The sequence below is a fragment of the Tauraco erythrolophus genome, chromosome 17, assembly GCF_009769465.1.
Source record: "Tauraco erythrolophus isolate bTauEry1 chromosome 17, bTauEry1.pri, whole genome shotgun sequence".
In the NCBI taxonomy this organism is placed as follows: Eukaryota; Metazoa; Chordata; class Aves; order Musophagiformes; family Musophagidae; genus Tauraco; species Tauraco erythrolophus.
The window spans coordinates 4738459-4763926 of NC_141481.1; the positions used below are offsets into that span (position 1 = coordinate 4738459).

Here is a 25468-nt window from a genome sequence, read left to right on the forward strand (position 1 = left end):
CTTTAAACCATTAACATGATTTTCCACATCAGTCTAGAACTACTGGTAGTGTTTTTATTAATGTGATGGTCTAAGATATTTTTTGGAATAGTAGTGAAGTTGGAAAAAGTAAGAGCACAGGCCCTTCTCCAGATCTGAAAGATGCAGGAAGTTTCATTCCTTGTTTCAGTACTGAATGTTCATCCGTGAGTCAACAGTGTATTACAGTTTCACTGGATCACAACAGCAAAATACCTACTGTGTTAAGGCAGGTATACAAATTACATAATGTACTGTGTAATATAGTGAGCATAGGACAATAAACACCGAATTTTGAACTCATATTCTGTGTTGCAAATGTGACTGATTGGCAAACACACAGGTCTTTCTTGAGGAGGCAGAAACGGCTCTATTGAATATATCAATGACCTTAAACAAAAATCATGTAGCATAATGCTCTGAAAAATACTAGCAAAATAAGTGGGTTTTTTCCCCAAACAGCTCTCTCATCAAATCACTCATCTCTCTCCTCAGATCAACACAGTAGCAGCTATCCCCTCCTTTCCCACAGAAAAATACTTCCACAAAAGTTAACACGAAATCTTAAACACCAGAACTGTATCTTAGTTACTTGAAGATACATGAGCACTTCATACCACAGCGACAGTACAACACAAGCGAGAAAGGAAGCAGAGGATTCAGTACTGGAATCTTCACGGAAATGCACTGGTCTGGCGACCTCTGTCCCTAACCCAGAAAGGTTCTCCTCAGGAGAACCTCAAGGCCAGCCTACCACTCCGTCATGAACTCTGAACCATAATACAGGACAGCACTGCTTCCTTGACCTGTGCATGATGAAAAGCCTTGCAGCCTTTTCCCTTGCTTCTTTCTGTCAAACTTGTGGTGTGTGTGGGGCTTCCATAAAAAAAAAAAAAAAAATTATTCCTCTCATGTCTCTCCTCCTCTTAACCCTTTCCAAGAGCAGTTTAGTAACTCCATCATCTGGTCTAAAAAGCAGTTTTAAAAGAGAACTTGTCTCTGAATAGACAAGTCCTGCTGGCCCAAAATGGCAGATGAACTTTTTAGAGTAAGCAAATATGTAACAGAGGTTACACATCAATGGCATAATGTGAAACCCTGAAGAGCAAAAATATTAAAATTCAAACTCTAATTTGAATGGCTCCAAATTCCTTCACATATATACATATACATACACACAACCAGACAACTCTGTACTTTATAAACTTCTAAAAAACTATAAACATTATAAGCATAAGACATGAGCTATCTTCTGTTTTCTTTTATTTGCAATAAAATCTTTACCTTCCATACTTTTGAATGCTAAAGGAGTTATCCTGCAAACTGTCTTAAACTCTTCATTATCTTCAGCAACAGGAAAACAGATCAGATACTGATAATAAAGCAGTTATGCTGGCAGGAGAGGGAAAAAAAAAAAAAAGAGAGAAGCCATCTGCACTGTTAGTGCAGGATTTCCACTGACATAAATGGGAGAAAGATAAAAGTCCCTGGTGAATAGAACTTACAGAATTTCAAGGCACATTCCAGAAGCCAACATCATATATATCCTAAATGCTGTCTTTGATGTTGTCATATGCATTCACATATATGTATGTATATATAAATAGATAACTTCTAAGATACATATACATAATATTTACAAACTTTAAAAATAATTACATACACAAAATAATCTAAAATTTAGCTTAGTCACTGATAGGTGAGAGGGAGATATTTACTTTATTGAACTAATATTTGGGCATGAAACAAGCTATGGCTAAAGAAGCTGCTCACAGAATCCAGTTGCATGGGCTAAAATGATGAATGATGTTGCTCTCAACATTTTGTCCTAGACAGAAAACTTATTTTAGATTTTTTTTTTGTTCCTCTTGAGCAGCTGAGGAGTCATGGCAAAGTCACTCTCTTCTAATCTCAGAAAAGTGCTGTGTATTCTTTCCATATGGGGTATCCGATGTGTTAAAGGAAAGCAAAGGATCTCATGCAGTCAAGTCAGCACTCAGTGGAAAGCTACCTTATTAAATTTCTACATACTTAGACAATCACTGAATCCACATCTTCAGTGGAAGCAAAGACAGTTCTATTTTGATATGTCCTCTATTGGGACAATACTCTTGCAAGAGGATACTTAATTAGATGATTACTCAGTTACTAAAATCCATTCTTTAAGTGTTATAATCCGGCTAATGCAGAAGTAGCAACTGAGATTTAAGGACATTGCAAAACTAAACAAATTAGAATAATTTGTCTATAATAATTGGTTAATTACTTAACCATTAGTCTGAAAGCAACATTTCAAGAAGTGAGTCACCAACACAGCACCAAAAAAGGTTTGGAAGCTAAACATAAGGGCTTATCTTGAACAACAAAAAAAAAGGAGCTATATTTCTATGCAAAAGCATACAGAGATCCCTTTGCAATCAAGTAGCATGATCACATGAAGCTTCTCTTCATGAGCTTTACATAACTCAGCACACTCTAGACCTAGAGTGTGCTGGCTCATGGAACCAAACCAGTTCTTTGGACGTTAGGAACCTGACAGGAAGTCAGTAGTCAAAGACTGCGATAAACAAAGTATGAATTCAAAAGATCCAAAGTACCTGAAGACTAGCTAAAGGGCGAAAATCTATTTCATGCAAGAAAGCCATCGTTTGAAATGACAAGTCTTGGTATATACACCTACATATAAAATACTTAGCAAACCACAAGAGGCTGATACATGGGGAATAGGTTCTAAAATTACAAAACCAAACATTTCAAGCGTTAAAAATACAGTTCAAATTTGTAAGTTTTAAATAAAATGATCTGCAGTTTTAAAAAGCAGTACAAAAATATACGATCATAGAATCATAGAATGGCACAGGCTGGAAGGGACCTTAGAGATCATCTAATCCAACCTCCCTGTCATGGGCAGGGACGTCTCTCAACAATGAGTATATGAGATATTTCTCTTACACATGCAACAAAAGAGAACAAATATGTTTCTGTTTTCACTGAAACAAAACTGATAAACTGAAGAAAGAACACTTATTCTTTGCAAAGACTACTTATAAAGATTTTGAGAACTATTTGCTACCAGCAGTGAGAGATCATTTAGAAAATATCCAGCGTGGGGACTAGTACATATGAAACTTAATACATTGAGTCTTGTAAGCATTATTGTTATATTTTCCTTCAGTAATTAAACTATCTATTACGACTTGATTCAAGGCAACATTTATAAATTCTGTCACTTTGCATTTGAACCTGACCTCCCTGATTTCTTTTGCAGTAAGTAGGAAAATTATGCATGAAAATTAATAGTTCTCCACAGCTTTTTCTACATTACTCTCTTCCAGTCAAGTTCCCTCCTCAGAGCTCCAATATTTCGCATAGCAAAACAGTGGATAGTATTTTGTAACTCTGCAGTAGCAGTTCTAGGTCATTCTGTAGAACATGGTGTTCTCTTGTGGTCTTGGAGGTTCCCTCAATCTAAGACATATAAGTGAACAGCAAATTTAGTTCTGGTATCAAGGGAGGTATCGATTGCAGCAAAACCCTCTTTCAATGCCACTAACATTTAGAATAAGCAATCACCTTCAGTAGCCTCACAGTACCAAACACAGTGTATTGAAAACACGCAATGAATAACATCATTCAGGTACAGACCCAAAGAACATAAAAGCTCACACTACCATTTTCCAAAAGCTGTAAAATAGTAGTTTTTAGCTATTAACACATGGCAGACTGTTTTACCAGTATGTTATTTGGGCATCTAATAACACTGAGGATTTGTAAAGGATATGAAAACCATAGATTGACACAAACTGAATAGAGATACTTTCATTAGCAGAAATTAGCTACTGAAACTGCTCTTTAAGCACTGTTTTAAGACTGTATTGATTAACCTAGAAATAGGAAACCAGCTGCAATTCTATAAAAAATAATATAACTAATATTAGAGAGAAAAAATTTCTTTTGAAACCTAAAGCATATCTAAAAGGGAACATGCTTTGGTAGCCATTAAATTTTAAAAAGCAGTATTGAAAAGAGCAGTATTGACAATATATTTTCTAAAGCTTATTACTAAACATTTGCATGTGTAACATCCTGCATGAATCCCTCATGTTAAACTGAAAGTTCTAAAGAACTCCAAGACAGACATTCCCACATGAATTAATAATTTTACACTGAATTTTTAAACCTTCCAATTATTTCAACTTGCTCTGTCATGGAAAGGAGGGCCACCTCAAGGCCATTAACCCATCTCAGCCAGTCACACAGCACAATGTGTCACAAGGGACTACTGTTTCTGCTGGACCTATAGGGTTCCTGAAGCACGATCCACCATACTGCACAAAACTATGCAGTATTCCTAAATGCAATACAAATGGTGACATAGTACAGAAAATAACACCACTAAAAGGACAAAAATTTTCCTACACAATGTGCTGTGGAAACAAACTCTTGTGTGATAAACTGAGGTATGCTCTTGCAAAGCTGACGTGAAAGTGCCACTTTGCAACTGGCAAGCTATTTACAGCAGGTAGCCAGAAGAATAATCACTAACCAATTCCAATTATACAACTGGCTTATGTCACATCATAGGAGCCTTTCAGGAGTGCAATGGATGGCATCCATTCTTAGTGTAAAGAAAAGATACTTCTTCTGAGATCTGATATGATAGAAAGTGATTGTGGGTTTATGCATGATTAAGGTAGAATTTTAGCCCAAAGCTAAAGCACTGAAAGAATAAGCGATGTAAATTTTTTAATGAATTGCTCAACTGATAATTTTGTATGCATCAATTGTGCAACTGAAGTTGTAATTCAATTAGTATTTAATGTAATTAAAGATGAAAGACTATAAAAAAAAGCTTAAATACGGCTTTTGTAATTTATTGAAGTGGCTGATACTCAATCACTTCAAAAAAGAAGAATTAGTTATTTAACAAAGAAGAAAATACATTGTTCCTATTACAAAACTATCCACTAAAAATGAAATGTAAAATGCATGATCTTCTAACATATGAAAAAAAGCAGAAAAGGTCTTATAACTACTTGCGTTTACTAGGTGAGTAGGCAATGAACAACCACATTAACTCTGGACTTTATGCCAAGCAAACAGACCCACAGATTTTATTGATACATTCCATATTTATTTATATCACCACCACTTATTCCAGATTATGTGCATTACTACTTATTTCATATCACATATGCCAAGCTTACCTACTCATTTTCACAGAAAACTTGGGAAACCATTTGAAGTCAGAGCAGAGTCGCTATCTTTAAATACTCACAGTCCACATTCGCTGACATATGAATGCCATTAAGAAATTTATAAATACTTTTTTTCCTTTTTTTTTTATATTTTATATTACTTCATACAAATTAGCAATGACGATTTTTCTATCATAGACAAAGTTGCAACAGATATAATCAGCATGATTGTGGCATTTTAGTGATACACATATTAACGTGGTCCTAGGTCAAATAAAATGTCATGAAGGTGTCTCAGTATTTTAGTCATTAGGTTAGCTTTTTTTTGATGGCTACACTGATCACTATAGTTGGTGCTTCTAAGATATCTGATAGAAGAACTCAGTGATACAAAGGAAAAAAAATTAAAAAGGAGAAAATCCTATATAAAAGCTAACAAATTTGATTAACATTAGAAATGCTGAGTTAAGCACCCACTGGTTTAGTATAGACGGTTTTAGTCATAAGCATGATTTAAGTCTCAAATATTTTACTCGTGATAAATAAAGTTTTCAGATCATTCCTACACTGTAAAGAAAAATTACTTTGATTACTTCTCTTCTCCATCCTTACTGGACTTGTGATCTATATTGCAATGTGTATTTAAGCTCTTGAACATTTTAAAGTTTTGGTGATTAAGGATTAAGCTACGTGATATTACATATTTCCTACATACATACTACAGTATTTACTGTATTTGTTGAAAAATCCCTGTATCATAGGAAAACACAGAAAATCCCATTTTAAAATGGGAGAGCTAAGACACAAAGACACAGATTACAGGAATTAAGTACCCAAACGCCTTTAGAAAGCTCATTCAAAGAACTTACAATTGGTGAAGAGCACAGGAAGCTCAAGGAATTTAGACTGATACTTTTTAAAAATTACAGAAATGTTTAATCAATTACTGAGTAGTGTTAATTGCTGGCACTTATTGAAAAGAACAGAGTACAGATTACATTTTATATATACAGCTGACCAGCAGAGTTTTTTGGGGTTTGTGCATTTGTCTACTGTATCACCAATATTTCATTTAATAAAAACATTTTTCCTTCCAGTGAGAGGAAAAATCACTACATTATCAGTGAATCTGCAGCTGATGAGGGCAAAGTGTATAAAAATAGCAGGTACTGTCTAGTAGGTGTAAAAAATACTCACCATAGCCACCTCTTTTTTCGTGTGTGTGATAGGAAAGGGTTTTTCCCCAACTCTTACTGACACAATGAGTGGTTTTTAGTACCTTGTTTCCAATGGCCTTTTTTGGTGGAAAGTTGAAAGTCCTCACTTGCTGGTATTTATTCTGTAATTTATGATGCAAGCTTCTGAACTCTGCATATCTTCGATAAACATTCCATTCATCATCCTTTATTCTAATATAAACCTGCAAAATACAGACATGGAAGAAACAGTTTAAATACAAACCATTGAACCAATGTATCTCCTTTATTCTTTAAAGCTTCACAGCTTAACACCTTCACATTCATGATGCAATGGTACCAGAAGTTCCAGGATCACTTATCCATAGGTGCATCTCCAACTGTACATTCACTGTTTCTGTTGTACAGGTCATTAAACTTCTTCCCTTCCTTCTTCCCTCTCCTCCTTTTTTTCTCTCTTTTTATTATATTACTCAAGACAAACATAGCTTACTCATTTTAACATGACTCTGGGGCAACCATGGTAGCACTTTTTGTTGCCATGGTTTCCAGCACATTCTACTAGCCAGTGACCAAAGGGAAAAATAATATACTACCACTATAAAATTGATTTCTATGTACTCAACACAGTTTTTCAACTTTGTAAATTAGCTTTGTAGCATCAGAATTGCAAAATATAATTTTATCTGAAGTATGAAACTTAATTTACTTTCTAAAAAATTACATTGAAGTCTAAACTAGAAATGTTATTGTTTGGAAAACAAACACAGTTCATTCTTTCTGCTTGTATAGGACATTAAGTATAATTTAACACAGCTGTAGTGTTTGTGATTCTGTTTTTGTTTGCCACTCAATTATTTCATGAGCATATTACCAATTACATTCTAAATATTCACGTTCTCTAGTAAAATTTCATGCAGAAGTGAAATATACTTACAGAGCTGAGATTTCATTCATTACTAGGGAATAACATTTCCTCTACAGAAATGAAACCACAGTTTAAAAAAATGCTGAAATAGCACAAGTGAGAAACTATAAATCAAGTATCAAAACTTGATATCCAGAGTGACCTTTTCCTTAGCTGCTTCTGTAGAATCTGTAGCTTATTCATTCTTGTGTGTGTTAATAATCTCAGTATTTGCATCACAAATTAAGCTGGAATAGTACTGGTGACACTGCACTGCCTTAATTCTCCAACAAAAATCAGTAATTTACTAAGTTGTAAGGCAAGTATCAGAAGAATGCTTATGTAAAAACGCAGCACATACAAGCATCACATGAAGAGTGAGCAGTAGCAGCTGTATTTTTGAGAATACTAGGAAAAAATTAAATTCGGATTTTGATACGGCTGATTCCAACACTGAATTGTAGTTTTTCCTGATGACTGAAACATTAAATGGTCCTTCTCCTCTATATTTGCCAAGTCCTTAGAAAAAACGAAATTTTACTAAGGACTCATGGTATTTCAGAGATCCAGTGATGTCAAGTGAATGTCTTCTCCCACAAAAGCAGCTTACGCAGCCTTCCTTTGGTTTGGTCTTTAAGTCTTCTTATCTCTACAGACACCTAGTTTCTCAAATTTATAGCAGGCTTCCATCTTGCAGCAAAATACAATATACCCTGCAGACACCATGCAACTTCTGCCAAATTGTAATATTTCACTGTAGAAAATATTCATATATTCATAATATTGGATTCTATGGAATGAGTATATTTTTTTCTTACTATTGTACTTCATCATGTTTCATGATAATAACAAAAATGAATACTGTAATTCCAAAATTAGCACATCTAAGAACAAAAGAGATTCAGAGCATTGTGAGAGTTACAAATGCATATGTAAACAAAAATTAACTAGTTTTTTTAACAAGAATTCATAGTGTAATGATGGAACCACTGTAAGTTTGCAAGAAGCATTCAGATTTCTTTTTCATTTTGAAAATAAAGGCAGGATAAAGATAATTAAACACCTACAGGACCATCTGTTTTAACAATTCAATACACCTCTGAAGGAAAAATGAAGGGAAATATGACATGCAAGTATTTTGAATAATTTCAATAACATTCATTTAATGTAGTAAAAACTATATTAAATACTCTTTATGCACCCAGCTCTAATCTCTCTCCCTGATTATTATTGCTTCAGTCAGCAAATTATTTAAAATTTTGTAGACATTCCCAAGATTCATGTTTCAGCTTCCCTATGGGGTGACGGGGACAACAAAAAAGCTTAAATTATTTTTAACCAAGTCATTTAACACGGAAATCCTAATTTAAGTACGCAGTTTTCTTTGCACATACGATTTGGTGAATCACGCAGTTCAATATTACCTGTTAGGCTGTAACCCACAGTCAACTAATTAAGGAATCCAGTACACTGTAATTGAAATTTTTAAGGACTGCAAAACCAGATTAATTTCTTAGATAAAGCTGTTAAAGAATTTCTTCCTCTTCTTCTAGGTATATAGATATGGATTTCTTTTACACATTAAGAAATTAAATGTAACGTTAGAAGCCTTGTGCCATACTGAATTTATTGACAATCATATAATAGAGTATGAAAGGCATATTAAAGTTCATGATATAGTACACATTTAAAGCTTTATTACCTCAACAGGGAACACTATTCACAAGTTCAGGTATTTCAAGCCACTTAATGCAAATGCAGTTGTGAAATCATACAAAGTAAATTCTAAACATAAAACTACTTGGATAAACTTATCCTACTCTACTTATAGAAGGCATAGAGTTATCCTCATTTAAATCAAATACAGATCGTACAACTTAAGCACATGAATAATAGGGAACAATTGTCTTTGTAGACAAAATTTTGAAATAATACCAAATCAAGCAACTTGAGAAGCATGGTTTGAAGCATCTCAAAAGTCATTAGGACTATTCCCATCATCTTGAATGTATCCACAATTTCATTCACGGTCTTTTAATAGGAAATCAAAGAAATCTGTAGCTGTCAAACACACTTTTGTGAATGTTGGTCCCAAATTATCATGTCGCACCCTAGAGTTACACTACTTTCTACCACTGAAAATACCTCAGCATATGACAGATAAGTATTTGTTGTGGGTTAGGCCGCTCCGGCAATCAAACCGCCCCCCCCCGATGATGTTATGGGAAGTTGAAAGGACTAATCTTATGCTCATTCTCTGATCTATATAAAAATAAATTCCAAATCACTACATTTGCTTTCAAATGCCCATGTTTTCCTGAAACCATCTACTTCCTAATCTAAATAAGTAATTTTCAAGGTAATGAAAATTTACAGACCAAATCAAAATCACCACTAGAATGCTTATTTAATTGTAGACAAAAGATTTCACTTTAATATTGTCTCATATATCAAAAAAATGAATTAAGTAGCTTTTGCTTTAGCAGCAGCTTTCAACTGGGTCTCCTTTGTAAAGATTGATTGGTAATCTTTTTGTAACGATGATTTACAGCAGCTGAAGGAAAAACTTCAGTTAATAAGTATATATAATGAATCAGTCTGTTATTTTCTCATCTCAAACTTGTTTGAAGTCAAAGATTTGAAGAGAAATATCAAAACCAGTAGTAATTTAATACTTTGTTTTTCAGCCAACTACCTGCTAACTTCATAGTACTGAAATGCCAAAAAACTTCCGAGAACTAATTTGAAATCACTCATTTAATGACTGTACACTGAAATGAATAAACCATACTCCCATGCTACTGGGTTTTGAGCCAAAAGTTTCTTTAATAGGTTAAGGAATCTTTAAGCAGTTCTGAGTCAAAAATGCTGTTAAATCCTGGTAACAGACTAGTAACTACTGACACAGTTCATCACTACTTATGTATAAAAGCCTGAGGAGAAAAAAGGACAAAGGCGACAATTCCAACTTGCTCCAGTTCCAGTGTACCTTCATAGATTAAACACCTATAATCAACACTCGTTCTTCAGATCTACAGAAGACTATGACAGGCACTTCTCTTTTTGGATGCGAAATACAGATCAGCATATTTCAGATCCACTTTTTGTCTCTCTCTCAAGCGCTGTAGGTAAAGATAGATACTGAATGGGATATTGGAGAATCTTCTGTTACAATGACATTTCTGGTTCTAGAAATACCAGATTAAGCATTAGGAAGAACTTCTCTAAAACAATTTACTCCTGAATCTTCTCTACAAATATGGCTCATATTTCCTGGTAGGATGATCTGAATACATAATGAAAAATGAATTCTGGCCAGAGAACTCTGTGGATGAGAGCTCCACGAATATAAACCGCTGAAGTTAAAGTCCCCGTGAGTCCATGTCCCATTCCAGAGGCAACAAAAATGTCAGAAGGGAAGAAAATAATGCTAATAGAAGGTGAGCAGTGAAACTCTACTTAACCACATATGAAATTCAATGGCACAAAATGCAAGAGAACTCAGAACATTTCAGCAGCAGAACACTTCAAAGGACATAACGAATACTGAGAAAGTTTGTAAAGAATCAGTCCTGTGCAGGACAAGGTCATAGTTTTTCTCACAAATATGAAGAAAAAAAGACAGACGGGCAGTATAGGGAATGCAAAAGAGACTGATCTACACTAAGGAAGCTACTGTGACATTTGCCACCATAACTAAGCATTAGGGGGGAAAAAAAAAAGAAAGGAAAATGGGAGGATAAGAGAAAAAATATTATTTTTGCATTACTGTATTTGTACTGTACTACTGTATTTCTAATTCCCTCCCTAATAAAAAAGGGTTTTCTGGAGATCGTTTTGTTTGTTACATATGCCTCTCAAATCAATGCCCAAGCATGTGACAACAAAAAGAAAAATTAGCAACTGGTTTGGTCGAGACAACCCAATCAGCATGAATACAAAAACATAACATGTAAATTGGCACCATTATTTTTTAAATGTTAACTCAGCTAAGCTTGACTCATCAAAGTTTTCTTTACATTTGCTTTTAAATAACAATTTAAATAATTTTGGAGCACCATTGGTCCATAGTTTTACCCTTACACTTCAGTGCTCAGTACAGCAAGAAAAAGGAAATGAGGCATCAGCTAGTAGGGATGCTTTAATTTTTTGCCAGAGTTTCGTTCTCAGTAAAGAGGCTATAAAATGTTTCTGCAAGATGAGAATACTTGCTTCAGATAGAGGAATATCTGCTTAGATAGAACAGGTGAAGATAAAAAAGGATGAGGAGATTAATAATCAAACCTGCTCATGCTAACAGAACACATATATCTTAAGAAGCATATTGCTAGCGCTCAGCAGGATAAACCAATGAATGAATGACAGGTCTTACATGGATTTTATGTGTCTTCTAAAACTGGCAATCTGAACATTGCAGGGGGATGGGAGAAGAGACTGTACAGGGAGGGAGCCATCATATGCTTAACTTTGCCTTTTTTTTTTTATCTCCCGAGACAGGACAAAGTAAGCTTGGAACAAATTAAAAATTACATAGAACAGACTGCTCCTTCAAATGCCTATGTTGATACACCTGTATCAACACGCCTGGGTTAGAAAAGCCTACGAAAACCATGCACGGAGATGATACGGATGAAGTTCAAACTGCAAGCAGTAAAATCTATCTTCTGATTCTCTGTATTTATTGAGTTTGGTGTTACAGACATTATAGAAGCCTGGAATATTCATTGCAACAACTTCCAAGTAATTATTAACTTAACATTCGGTTAAACGAATCTTATAACCCATGACATTTCCATAAAACAAAACTGCCAGTATTTTGTAAAGTATTGCTAACATAACTTAAGAAAAATGACTGAGTAGTCTTTCTGTGGAAAGAAGAAAAATCATTAATTTTAACCAGAGGTTCAGACATTCTGGGAAGACCTTCTGTAAATGCTACTTGTTCTGTTTCTCGAGCATTGATTTATGATGATAATTAAGTTTTTAAAATTCTTAAAACTAACTTAACTTTAATGTACATCTTAATTATTAAGGAACACTAAATTAAAAATATTTTGATCAAAATTTACAATTTCAGAAATAATTGTTTTTCAGGGGACTAGAACTACCTTTTCTTCCTATTTTATAGTACACTTTTCTGAGAGGAGTGATGTTTTCAGTCTGTTTAGGAAGCTTTTATCAAAACTATTTCTGCACTCAAAACACATAGAAGAAGTAAAAGGTATGAAGCCAAAGGGGAAGTATACAGCAAAAAAGAAAGAACCTGTTACATTTCTTGACTTTACTGCAGGACAATAGGATCCTGTTTAGCACGTAAAATCAAGCGGAATTTTCCTGAGTTACCTTTGAAGTGCGAGAAACGAATACAAATGCAAGCTATATTTTGACACAGCTGCAGGACTGCATTTATGGTTAAGTTCCCTCTTTGAAAATGATCCAATTAAGAATTTTTGCATAATGAAAAGCAAACGGAACAATGAAACTTTTCAGCTGTGATATGAGCAGCTTTTTGTCTGCCTTTCTACTTACAGAGACACAACAGGAATTAAAGTGATGAAGCTCATATCTCAATAACCATTTTATCTACTTGCACAAAGACTACAAATAATATATTTTGTTAAATCTTCAACTTTTTAATATTTAGTTCATAAAAATGAACAATACAGTGTCAAACATATGAGAGAATCCACATAAAGCACAAATCTTAAAAACAGCCAATGTTGTTCTACTAAATAGAAAAACGTCATGCATTTTAGGCCTATCCATTCAATAACGTATGTGCAGAATTATGTTCACTGTGTTTCTTTCCGTAGTCACAGTTCTGTTTCTATGCACCAAAACATCCCTAAACTGACTGGACACTAAAGAACAAAAGCAGCATGCCTACGCTTTTGCTGGATGGAATCAATATCTTTTTCTTTTTAATATAAATCAAATCAGCACAGAAGGTTTCACTCAATAACATAATTAGCTTCTTTTAACAGTGAAATACTATTTATAATACTCAAAAATAATTAAAACTTATTTCACAAACATGTACTTTGAACTGATACAGTCACTGCAATACATGACAACCACTGCAGTGAAAGAAGTTTCTGCAGAAGAGAACATACGCAAAATGACAGGACTGCTGACTTTTTTTCCAAATAAAGTGTTTTGGGTGCTCTGGCCAGGGAAAGGAGGATGCCTCATCAATCGGTTCATAAATAAGATAACTATTATTTATTCTAGATATTTATTGGATATAAATTATTTTCTTCTTTTTGTAGTAGGCATAAAATAATTTGAAAATTGAAATTCTACTTTTATTTTCCTCGTATTTTTGCATTCAGATTAGTATTTCTTTAAGCACATAGATGTATTAAATTGCATTGTTTCTTTTAGAATAACAAATAATTACAAAAATCTCCAAGGACCAACATCATCTTTGTATATTCCCTCCATCCCAGCTACTTAAAAAATTTTCTCCTATTTTTACTCTTATGCTTCTCTCCTACATCATCAGGCTCCATTATGGAAAAAGTGGGATACTCATCACCTTTTTGGCTCATGCACCCTCAAATCACTCTCTTTCAGAATGCCGTATCTTTCTCTCAAATTTTCCCAATCATTCTAGGCCATTTACTTCTCTGCTTGCCCTGGGCTGCTGAGATAGAATATGATTAGAAGACTATTCTTTCTCGTTTTGCCTGCTTAGTGCTGCAGCTGCTAAAGTAATCCGATTCCTCATATATCAGGAAAACGAAATTCAACTTTGGGTTTAATTTTTGCCATTTGTTGCCTACTTTTCAACTATTTTAACTGTCAATCTATTGTCTTCAATCGTTAAGACTTCCACCTTTGATGAAATACTAAGGCTATGCTGGCCTACGTATAAATTAAAAGTCAACAGTCACATCTGGCAGATCCCAGACTGTGCTTTCACCGTTTCATCTCTTACCCAAAGAATTTGCTGGCACTCTCTGCCTCAGAAACTCTTGAGTATCAGATACTGTTCTCCTTCATTTCTTTTATGTTGTGTTCTGTGAAAATTCTTCCCTCTGTTTAAGCAGGAGCATTCAGGTACTGTGAATAGCCCCTTCATATGAAGATATACTGCTCTTCCTTCAGAGAGGAAGTAAAGAAGAAAACCAGAACATTGTTTAAAGTAATGCAAAAACAAATATTATGAGAAAATATATCAGTCAATATTAAACAGTAAGACTGAAGAGAGTCAAAGGAATAAAAAAGGTGTAAGAAAAGAACATTTTTTGATTATAATCTTAGGAGGGGTCCTATTCATATGCAAATAGGAACAGTCTCCTCTGACTAGCATGTTTAATCTTATTTGGTATAATCTAAAATGTTTACTGCTCTGCAAACAAGACAGATTTGCAAGCAGTCACTTAAATATTGATATCACTTTAAGAATCACAAAATCTCAGTTTCATTATCTTAAGTGTCAGCCATTGGTAATTATAGCAACAAAAGGCATGACTAATGGCATTTGCTGTACACTTCACAGGAAAGCGGAATCCATATGTATGCAGAAAATAACAAGATACTCTACAGTTGAGAAATACGATAAAATAATATTATTGCAATAATCTTCTTGCTTCACAGGCAATAAAGAAACTGCAACTAACTATCACCATCTAGAGGTAAAATGTAAATGTAAATTTTTTTTATTCTCATCTGGATTCTTTCTTTACATCTGACAATATACTAGGTAAGAATTTATTTTTTCATAGTAGGCTGACTGAGCAATATCTGCCTCGCAAAAAAGATGGGCATGAAATCACACAGATCACAAATAGCACTCATCAGAAAGCAACTGGTTAACTAGAGAAGACAAGATGTTTATAACAGAAGAGCAGATTTTTGCCATCATGACCCTGATTTTACAAAGCTGCCTAATATTTAAATTGTCTGTTTAAAGGATCAGGCTTTCTTATCTGTTACTATGCACAAAACACATTAGTTTCCTCACACGTGGCTAGGTCCTTTAGGGTTTGTAACTAATCAGTTTACCACTTACTAATAGCCATCACAAACTTCATATGAGAATAAACCTCTGAAGCTTTTTTTGGACTCAGAGTGGACAACTAATTGTTCTAATGTTCTTGCTAGAAGATATTTTTATGACAATCTAATCTGAGCTCCTGTCACAGTCCAGATAATTTCATCCTGTAACATCTAAATAATACTTATGATTTGTTGATTCATAATAAGGACGTCAACTGGTCATCTAATTAATCTTCCTTCTCAGATGCAAAATTAATTAAACTAGTAATCTGTCAGCGCTAATGAATGGCAAGACAGTAGTCAAGATATAAACCTGCAGCAAAACAAAGCTGAGCAAGTATAAAGAGAGAGGATGTGCTTCTGAAAACATCAGAATGATCTCGTCATGCATGGAAGATAAATGCTAGTGGAAGAGATTTCCTAATCATACCTATTACTTCCAGTTTAGGACTAAATTAGTCATTCTTAGCATAGCATTACAAGGGCAACTCATGTTTAGTTAATCCTACACCACGACCTCCAAGTTTCTTCTACTGTACTGCAAGGCATACCGATTTCAAGAGTTCAGAAAATTCTTTGGTGAATTATGAAATGTACTGTATTCAGTACACTTAAATAAGAATAAAAGGTATAGTGATAGTTATCCAGAAAAGTTGCCTGTCTTCCAAACTACTGCTATTCAAGGATTTCCTGAGAAAGTAGTCATGTCTTTGTGTTTGGATTGATTTTTCTTCAATTTAATTAGATCAATTATTTTCTAGACCCATGTAAACTTTCAGTATTCACAAGCTCTGTGGCAAGATGTCTTGCACCTTAATTGTATGTTGTAGAGAAAACCACTGTTACGTACTTGTTTTGAAACGGCAGTTTCAACAGATGCTCCAGTTTGCATTTTGAGACAGTTAAAAATCTCTCCATGTCTTTCATTATTTGAAAGACTGTTATCATATTCCCCTCTCAGGTGTCTTTCCTGCAGGCTGAGAATTTCTAACATGCTCCTCAAATGAAAAAGCTTCATTTTTACCCTCATTCTTTCCAGTTCTGATACATTTCTTTGGAGATGACTAGAACTGTACACACATAAACCAGAGATCACACACGGCATAATACAGTTTCTGTTTTTCTATTCCTTTCCTAGTGATTTCTAACAACTTGGTTTTTACAACTCCCTAAACCCTTTTAAAAATTGTGTCAGATTAGCTACTTTACAAACTTCTGGTATCTAAGTCAGAAGCTATTTATCAGTCAGTTTTCAGCTATTTCACCCTTGAATTCCTGGTGAACAGCATGCGGAGATTTAGCCTTTATTTGTTCAGTAAGATCTACTGGTATTTCATTTAAAACAGACAATCTGCTATTCCTCTGTAAGGAATAATATAGAATGGGAATATGCCATAACAACTCCATGGTGAACTGAGATTTTAAAATATGCATTTTTCTGTTACTATTTTATCCTCTGAGACCTCCTTATTCAGGTTGAGTATTTGTCTCACTGACTTTAGCGAGTGACCATTAGATTTTATGCCTTTTGGAAATTGCAAGAGGCCTGTAACACTGTATTTCTACTTTTTTCCTCCAGAACGTGTACATTCCTATCTTTCTTTGGAGTTGACCTGAATTATTTAGTTTTTAAAAATGTATTTATTTACTTCTAATAACTTTCCTTATTCTGCTGCTTAGCCATCCTTCTCTTGTTTCTCCTCTCTCTTTTTTTAAATAGGTTATGGATTTCCTCTGAGCAATATCCAAATTTTATATAGTCTCCATTACACCTGCAAACCATCTTAGCTGTCCCTTTTAGGGTTCTTTTAACCATCTTCCTCATTTTTTTCCCCTCATTCTCTTTTTTACAGTTAAATGTCACAGTAGTGAATTTTTGCTTTTGTTGTTCCTTTTACAACAGAGTTGAAATTAATTAATTTTAGTTTATTTAAATTCCTATTTCCATCTCAGACACCTGCTGTTCTTTACATGCAAACCTTCCTCTACTTTTCGGTTTATAAATTTTATGATCTTCAAGTGCCAGTAACTGAGTCCCACATTTAAAATCATCCCTCCTGTGAAAACCTCCCTTTATTCCACAAACATATTCAAATCCTGATGAATCCAAGCCCTTTATTTTTCCAATATTTTTTCATTCATGCAGCAAAATACTAGATCTCCACCTCTCTGAAGCCTCCATATCCTCTACCCTGTATTACTGGAAACCAAATGGAACATTTTATTCCATACCATGGCTCAGCAGCCCATCTAGAAACATGAAGTCTTTCCATCTTTCTGCTTATCAGGTAAGGTCCCATATGATACCCTAGGGAATGACAAAATTGAACTCCCCAACACTTACAGCCACTTCTTTGTCCTCAGAGGACTATACACAGTGTAAGAGAAAACAAAGCCCTTAATGGCTATTTAATTTTAAAAGCCCTGTATTACAACAGCTATGCTTTTTAATTTATTGTAGTCATCATTTATTTATTGTAGTCATCTGAAAGTTCATCAATTATTATGAAATGGTGATATTTCAGAAAACAAGTGAAAAAATATTTTTAGTTGCCCTTAGTAATTGCACTGAAGGGCACATCCAACTCTAAATAGCTTTTTCACTAAAATTTATACACCATCTAATTGTTGTAACATCCACAGTTGAATGATACAAGTCTATGGCTCTGTTAATTTTTAAGGCAGCATTAGATAGTGCTAAGTTGTGAGCACTGATTAATCTGCCACTCACAACTGTCTCCTTGAACTCAGTCATTCAAATGGAGCATAAAACTTGGCTACGTTTCTACAACTTGTTTCTGAATTCTTAGGATTCACAATCAGTAAATGCTGCCAGTTAAAATTACTGCAAGAGTGCCGCGTAACTCTACAAATACAGAGATCTGATTAAAATTTGCACATCTAATAGAATGCATTATAAAACGTTGCTTGCTTTCAAAGTCTACAACCTTACTTCTGAGCTTGTCCAGAATCCTTAATCCTTAGTAGAAATTAAAGAAATTATTTGATGACTGAAACTATGTAACAAGTATGCTAGAGCTGGAAACTTTTCCTTCTATATTCACTGAAGAACATCTGGGTTTTTTTAAGGTGGAAGATGTACTGATTTTGAAAATGACATCTGAAACATACTGAAATACTAACATGACAAAAAGAAATGCTTTGAGACACCCTTCAAAACAGCATTACAAATCTGCATTAAATTTAAAAAAAAAAAAAGAAAGAAAAAGTAAGCACTATAACAAAACTCCTGCTCGAGTCTATTTTTATCCTGCCCAAGTCAGGCCCTCCTGATATGCAAATTAATATGTCATTCATTTCTTTTCCTGGTTTAAGAAGCAGAAATGCAAAGTTGGCACTGATTTCGAAGAGGCACAGCTACCCAGATTTCTCCTAATTCTTATATTCTTAAGAAGCATTTGTAAGTTCAGGAAATAAGATGACAGATACTGTGGAACTGATAAGTTTGTACTTCCCCAAACTATTTGAGGTGCTCTGCAATTCTGTCCGCTCTCTTTTGGTCATTTCCAAGGCACATAACACGTCTGCAGTAGTTTATTTTCTGCTAGAAAATACGCATTTATGAGCAAAAAGAGACAGAAGAGGCACAACTCTGAAGCACATCAATGACAAATGTCACATAACCAAGTTTCCACTGGCACATCGTCTTTGTCTCTCCACCGAGTGAAATGCTCTGGAGATACATAATTTCAAACCAGCAAAGGTTAACGAGGTAGCTCATAACAGGAGGGGAGAGGAGGACAATCTCTTTAGCTTTCTAACAACAGAACATGCAGAAGAAATCAAGCCATGTTAGAAACACATTTACATGACCTCTACTTGTAAAAGCAATGGTCAAGGTCCATGCCCTTTTGTAACACCTGCATTTGGCACTGGCAGCAACATCTTACCTTTATAGTATTATGTGTATGATCTAATTTTCAGGCAGGCTAAGCCTCTTAAGGCTAATTTCCAACTAGCTTTAAGTACAGTCATAAGTATTTAGCATATCTAAAAATGATGCTTACTCAAACCCAAAGTTTCAAACTTTGCCTATTCCAATTGTCGCACTTCAGCTTTCTCCAAAGTTTACTTGACATCTTTTTCTCGGAACTAACCAGCACAACCACGAGTCAGTTTTTGCATCTCAAGTTATGGTTACTCAAGTACTCGTACAGAAATCTAAACTCCAACAGATGGAGGTAATGATCTCAATAATATCAACATTCTGCAATACTGCGACTTTCCTTTACATTGACATACTACAAGCAATTTCTCATGTAGCTGATACAGAGAGTTATACATACATTTTAATTTTCTGCCACTGGACAAATAAATGATAAATGCAAAAATAATGTTTATTATAAATAAGAGGGCTCTCAGAAATTAGCTCAGTCATTTATCCTAATTGTCACTCCCCGTTCTTGTCTGTTCATTAAGTACTGGTAGCCTGGTAAATATCCTCTTCCACAATTTCAGCATTGAACTAAATTCCCTGTAATCAGGAACACATGTTTTGGCAGAGATTTAGTAGGATAAATGTACAGTGCTCTTATTGATGCTGTTCTGGAGTTTTATAAATTAATGTTTTTCTGGTAGCTACAAAATGCAGGACATATTCAGCAAGCCCATACTGCGCATTTGGTCAAAGATGCGGCAATCACTTCCAGCGTTTTATCACAGTGCTATGCTACAGAGCGCGTGTCTAGTTAGGTAAACTTCTTTTTTTCATGTGCACAGTCGCAGAAAATAAAGTTATTTGCTAGACAGATACTCTTCCCAGTCATACTCCTGTTACTGAGACCAAAATCTGGTAGGAATGCCATGAATGTATTCTTCCATACAGAAAGATCACAGCAGGTACCAAAATCAAAGTTTAATAAGAATTATAGAGGTTTTATGTCACTTCTGCAGGCAACTCTTGCTTGCTTTTTTTTTAAAAGTATTAAAAGTTAAGCAAATACACAGCTGTTCACCAGAAGAATTCTATGATATTCTGTGCTGTTCTGTAATTAAAGACAAACTAGTCTGACGACAGACATTCTATGTCTATTCTAGACAGAAATTTCTAACTTTCCATGACATACGTTCCGTAAATTGCTAGTGTGCATAGATAATGAATAGAGCATATTCAGAAGAACTTGCACATTTTTTAAGTATGTATATCAATAAACAGAAAAGATAAGATCAACTATTGGGTTGTATTCCTCCTCTCCTGTCCTTCACATAACACCAGATATCAGTTACATTAAAAAGACACAAAATTAATGCTGTAGAGACAGTACTGTTGCATGTCATTTCTCACCATAATTAACAAGTGTGCCAAGTCTAAACAGTGAGAAAGGCACTTAAAAACTAAAGGATGCCTTCATTTCAATCTGTACTGCAGATAAAACTAAAAAAAAAATAAAGTTAGAGAAAGTAGAAATTCAAGTATCATATTGTTGCAAACACAAAAAACTTCATTGTTCAGATATGAAATGTTTTTCTGGAATTGTCTTATTTTGTAGTTATCTTCCAGAAACTCAAAATTTCTATCTGACTTCTGCAGAAAAAAAAAAAAGAAGAAAAGAAAGAACATTCTGGGGTACATCACATTCCAGTTTTTGCTTGATCAGCAGCCCAGATGTAAAACCGCTTGAGGAAAGACTGAACTTTTAAAACTCAAAGCTTTTTAAATAGTGCATGAGAGGTACCACCCTTCTTACGTTTCTTCTGGCCATTTAACCACTGGTATCCACACAGGCAGCAACATTAATTCCAGAGAAGACTACTACCAAATCAAGGGCAACTAAACAGCACTGGGGACAAGGATGAAGTGCATAGGGGCCCAGCTGGTCTTCTAGATCTTGCCAGTGAGGGAAAAGGCTTGTGTAGGAGCCGGTGGAGCCTGTGGATCAATACCTGGTTGCACAGCAGCTGCCACTGACAGATTTGGCTTTTACCTTCATGGGACTGTCTCTAAGGATCAAGGACTCCTGGAAGAGATTAAATCCACCTGACAAAGTGGGACAATATCATCTTTGCCAACAGGCTGACCAGCCTGGTGAGGAAACGGTGGACAGTAGAAAGCAAAAGGTGCATGGTAATAGGAAGAAGAGAAACCTAAGAAATTATAAAGCAGGATGAAAAGAATAAAACAGCAACCCAGGAAACAAGCAGGAGAAACCAGAGCTCCTCTAATGGTCACAGAACTGCAACATCAGTAGAGTAAGAGATGTGGTGTGGTGGGATATTGATGCTTCTAAGAATTTCTGCGTTAGCACACCGGTGTCTGGGTTCGAGAATGTGTAGCCCATGACAGCAGAGTGGAGGAATATGTGAAAGCCAGAAAGACAAAAATAATCACACTTGTCAACAAGTTAGGTTTCCACAAACACTTGTGCACCTGAATTTGATTGATTATTCAATGCTTTTGAACAAATTACTAACTGTTCAGTATTGTTAGCTTTTCTTTCCATTAGCTAAAGTCTCATTTTTCATTGCCATTACTGGTTGGAAGGTGGATGTTTTCCTGTATTTTTCAACTATCTGCCAATACTTCATAAATGATTCAAAATTCTACAAAAATCATTCAGAGTGAGAGGAATGTTAAAAAGCATCAGAAATTTTGTTCAGAGCTAAGTACTGAGTCTAAGGCTGAAACAAAAGTGGAAAAATGTTGCAGCTGCTAATAATCCAAAAATAAAGAAATGCCGGCTGGGACAGCATATTAAAGAGTGTTTAAAGTTTACCCTGTCATTCTATCCATTAAGGGTATAATTGTTCTGAAACTGAGAATCCAGGAATCAAGGAAGAGCACAGGATTTCAATGCTTTAACTACAAGGCACACTAGAGCACGAAACCCTACATTCAGACCCGGCTGAAGCAGAACATGCTATGAATACGTCCAACGGCACCTAGTGAAGGCTTATTGCACCATTTAACATGCTTTTGAGTAAGCTGTTACAGTAAGCCACATCCGTCTGTCTGTCAAGTAATGTTTCTGGTCACTGATATCTCCCAAATTGAAACAGAATATGTACATGCATATTGAAGAAGGCATTACTGATTAATATTGAATTGTTGCACTCCCTGGCCAACGCAGTCATCTTACTAGCATGCTTTCTAAGCATAAAACTATTAAAAGCCAACCCTCAAAATATGTTATTTAGATAATCAACACAATCCTACGGATAAATAGATATGAAAGTACTTCTGCTGTTCATTAACTGATCTCTAATGAAATTATACTGAGATCTTTAAATGCTTCAAATGTGCCATTTCAGTCAGAAACTTTTACACAGAATCTGTGTTAAGATATATCGCTTACCTGATAAACATGAAATGTATTAGCAGCTTTTCCACGCAGAAAGACTGAGGGAATCCAAACATTAATAAGAGCACGATTTGATCTGAGGAAGAGAGAGAAAACTTTAAAATAGGGAATTGTATTTACGTATAAGAATTGCAAAGCAACTACCTCCAGTGATTTAGATAGTGATCAAAGTGATCTACAAAGCAACTTAACGTTTCAAATGAGTATCAGAAAAATCGTAGTTCTGCCTGACCCTTTTATACCTGCTGTATATAAAAGTGTTCCCTAAAATTAACATAACTGAAAAAGACTACTGAAACGATTCCCTTTGTGGTTTTTTTTGGGTTTTGAGTTGTTGGGGTTTTTTTACACTGTGCATTAGACAACATTTGATTACACACATGAAATAAAAAATATTCATTTCAATAAACTCAACGTTTTCGGCCACAAAACTCAGCAAAAAAATTAGTTCATTAAATAACAGAAGAGCACTGCACAATTATGGAGAAGCCATTTCCATCCACTCTTTGTAATTAGTCCCCAATTTTCTACAATTCAGAGACATCAGCTGCATTTTCACCCCCTCATCCACAAAAAGCTGGATTCATTAGTCTGACTAATAACGGCAAAACTCCAAATCACAACACTCTAGGAATGATCTGGGATGACCAGCTGGGTTGTTTATGGGGTTTTTTGTACTACTATTTGTATGCATTGATTAGGAGTTATTCTGTAAAAATCATAGAATCAGAATGGTTTGGGTTGGAAGGGTCCTTAAAGATCATCTAGTTCCAACCTCCCTCCCATGGGCAGGGATGCCTTCCACTAGATAAGGTTGCTCTAAGCCTCATCCAACTTAGCCTTGATGAGAAAGTTCATCACATTATGAAGAGCATCTAGCACTTATCAAACCCAAAGCAACTTTTTGGTGCCTTGGTAGAATACCAAGACCTAGTGCACTGAAAGAGCACTCCAAGAGAATCTTCATAAATCTAAACTCCTTCTATTTAACGTTATCAAAAACTACAATAGGGCATGGACTGTGCAGCTCTCCACACTTTTTAACAACGGGATATCACAGCTGAGAATTCAGTTATTAGAAATAACATGGGAAAAGTAAACTATTGAATCTATTTGCTTATTTCTTTTTTCTCATAAAGACAGTATAAAAAGAAAAATGTGTATTATGAAACTTACATTTCAAAATCTGACAAACTCTGATCTTCAGATGTTTGACTCAAATCTCCAGGGACCTGTATTTACAAAATAGAAATAATTCCCACACACTGGTTTTTATGCTTTCTATTAACAAAGCATAATATTATAAGGAAATTACAATTCAACATTCCATTTTTAAAATGCTAATAAAAACTATTACTGAGAAACAACAGAAGAAAAATAAACAATCATGCAACAGGACTATGAACACATCACCCTTGCAAGTTCTTCATGTTAGAATTTGCTATAGTTTTCTAAAGAAACAAATTGGGGATTGTAAAAGCATGTGATTTTGAAAGGTACAGAAAACCTGGAAAAAAGCAGCATTATTAGACCTTTAAATCAAAATATGCTAAAACAAAGTACATTGTATGTATAAACAATTTAGGGAAAGAGATGAAGCACATAAAACCTAGTGATCACTTTCTTTTACAACCAACATTCCATTAAGAGAAAGACACGTGATCATTTCATTTAGCTGTGTTCTTACGAAATATTAAATAGCTACAAAAGTTCATAAAGATGGCAATGACGGACTAACACCTGCAAAATCAAAAGAGGCAGCAGTTGTGAGAAAAGACTGAAAGAGCATTTAGAACTGAAACAGCAATAGCTTTTTACCTTAAAGTCAGTTAAACATAAAAGGATATCTTCTCTCCTTTAAATACTGTAAAACGTAAAGCATAACCCAGAATAGCTACTGTGTTTTGATGAAGAAAAACAGCTAAATGTTGTGAACTTCCAGAGCCAGCTTCTACAGTAGTTAAATATTGGTTCAGTGTGCCTCTATAATGCATGTTGCATGCATATTACTGTTTTCAGAATATTTGTTGCCTAAGAAACTTAAAAATATATTACTGCTTATTGTACACCAAAATATATTTATTTATAGCAAAGCAACATAAAATTTCAAAGCGAACTAAAGAAAATCTACCTCTCAGATGTTTTGACAGACCAGCTCAAGACCCTCCAATTCACAAGACAAAACTGAATTTTGCCTTCCCAAGATTAAAGGGATATGGCTTATCAAAAACTAAGTCATTCCTGCCAGAGAAAGGAAAAGAGGAAAAGAACTGTGCAGACCCAAGACAGATGCAGGGCTTACATACAGGGTATACATGCAGAGTCCTGAACACCTCTGCTGCCCTTTTTCAGAGGAATCAGGTGGAAAAGGACAGGTACAACTTCTCTCTTAACTCCCACCATCAGCTGTTGTCTGTTCACAGTCCCGTCCACCCTTCAGTGTAAGCACACAGCCTGGCTTTCCAGGGCTCTTGTGTCAGAGAACAGACGTTCTTCTATCTTCCCTACAACCTGCACTCCCTCTTTGCCTGTATCTGAAGTGGCAAATCCTGCCACCGGATATATACAGTTATTTTAATTAACTTCAGTAAAAGTTTCGCATAAAACCCTCAAATACAGAGTGTGGACTTTGGAAATAAAACAATGACGTGAATGAGTTCCAGTGCTTGCATAGCTACGTTGAAACAGATTAGTTACTGATTTTGAGATGGTAATCAAAGTGCTGTTCGTTGTAATGCAAAACACAGTGACGGAGACATTACATCAATGTACTTCCTCATACCCTTGAAAGCACATACTTTTTGTTTTAATATTCCTCTATTTGAT

At 35.0% G+C, this 25468-nt stretch overlaps 1 protein-coding gene across 1 annotated transcript in view; it reads right to left on the bottom strand.

Moving 5' to 3' along the window:
• SNX29 (sorting nexin 29) overlaps window positions 1-25468 on the bottom strand; it is a 120892-nt gene that overhangs the window by 43032 nt on the left and 52392 nt on the right. The window contains exons 17-19 of the mRNA XM_086622257.1: window positions 23819-23874; window positions 22637-22718; window positions 6496-6636 (exon numbers count right to left, since the gene is read on the bottom strand). Of these exons, the coding sequence (XP_086478383.1) occupies window positions 6496-6636; window positions 22637-22718; window positions 23819-23874 (279 nt within the window). The remainder of the gene's footprint in view (window positions 1-6495; window positions 6637-22636; window positions 22719-23818; window positions 23875-25468) is intronic.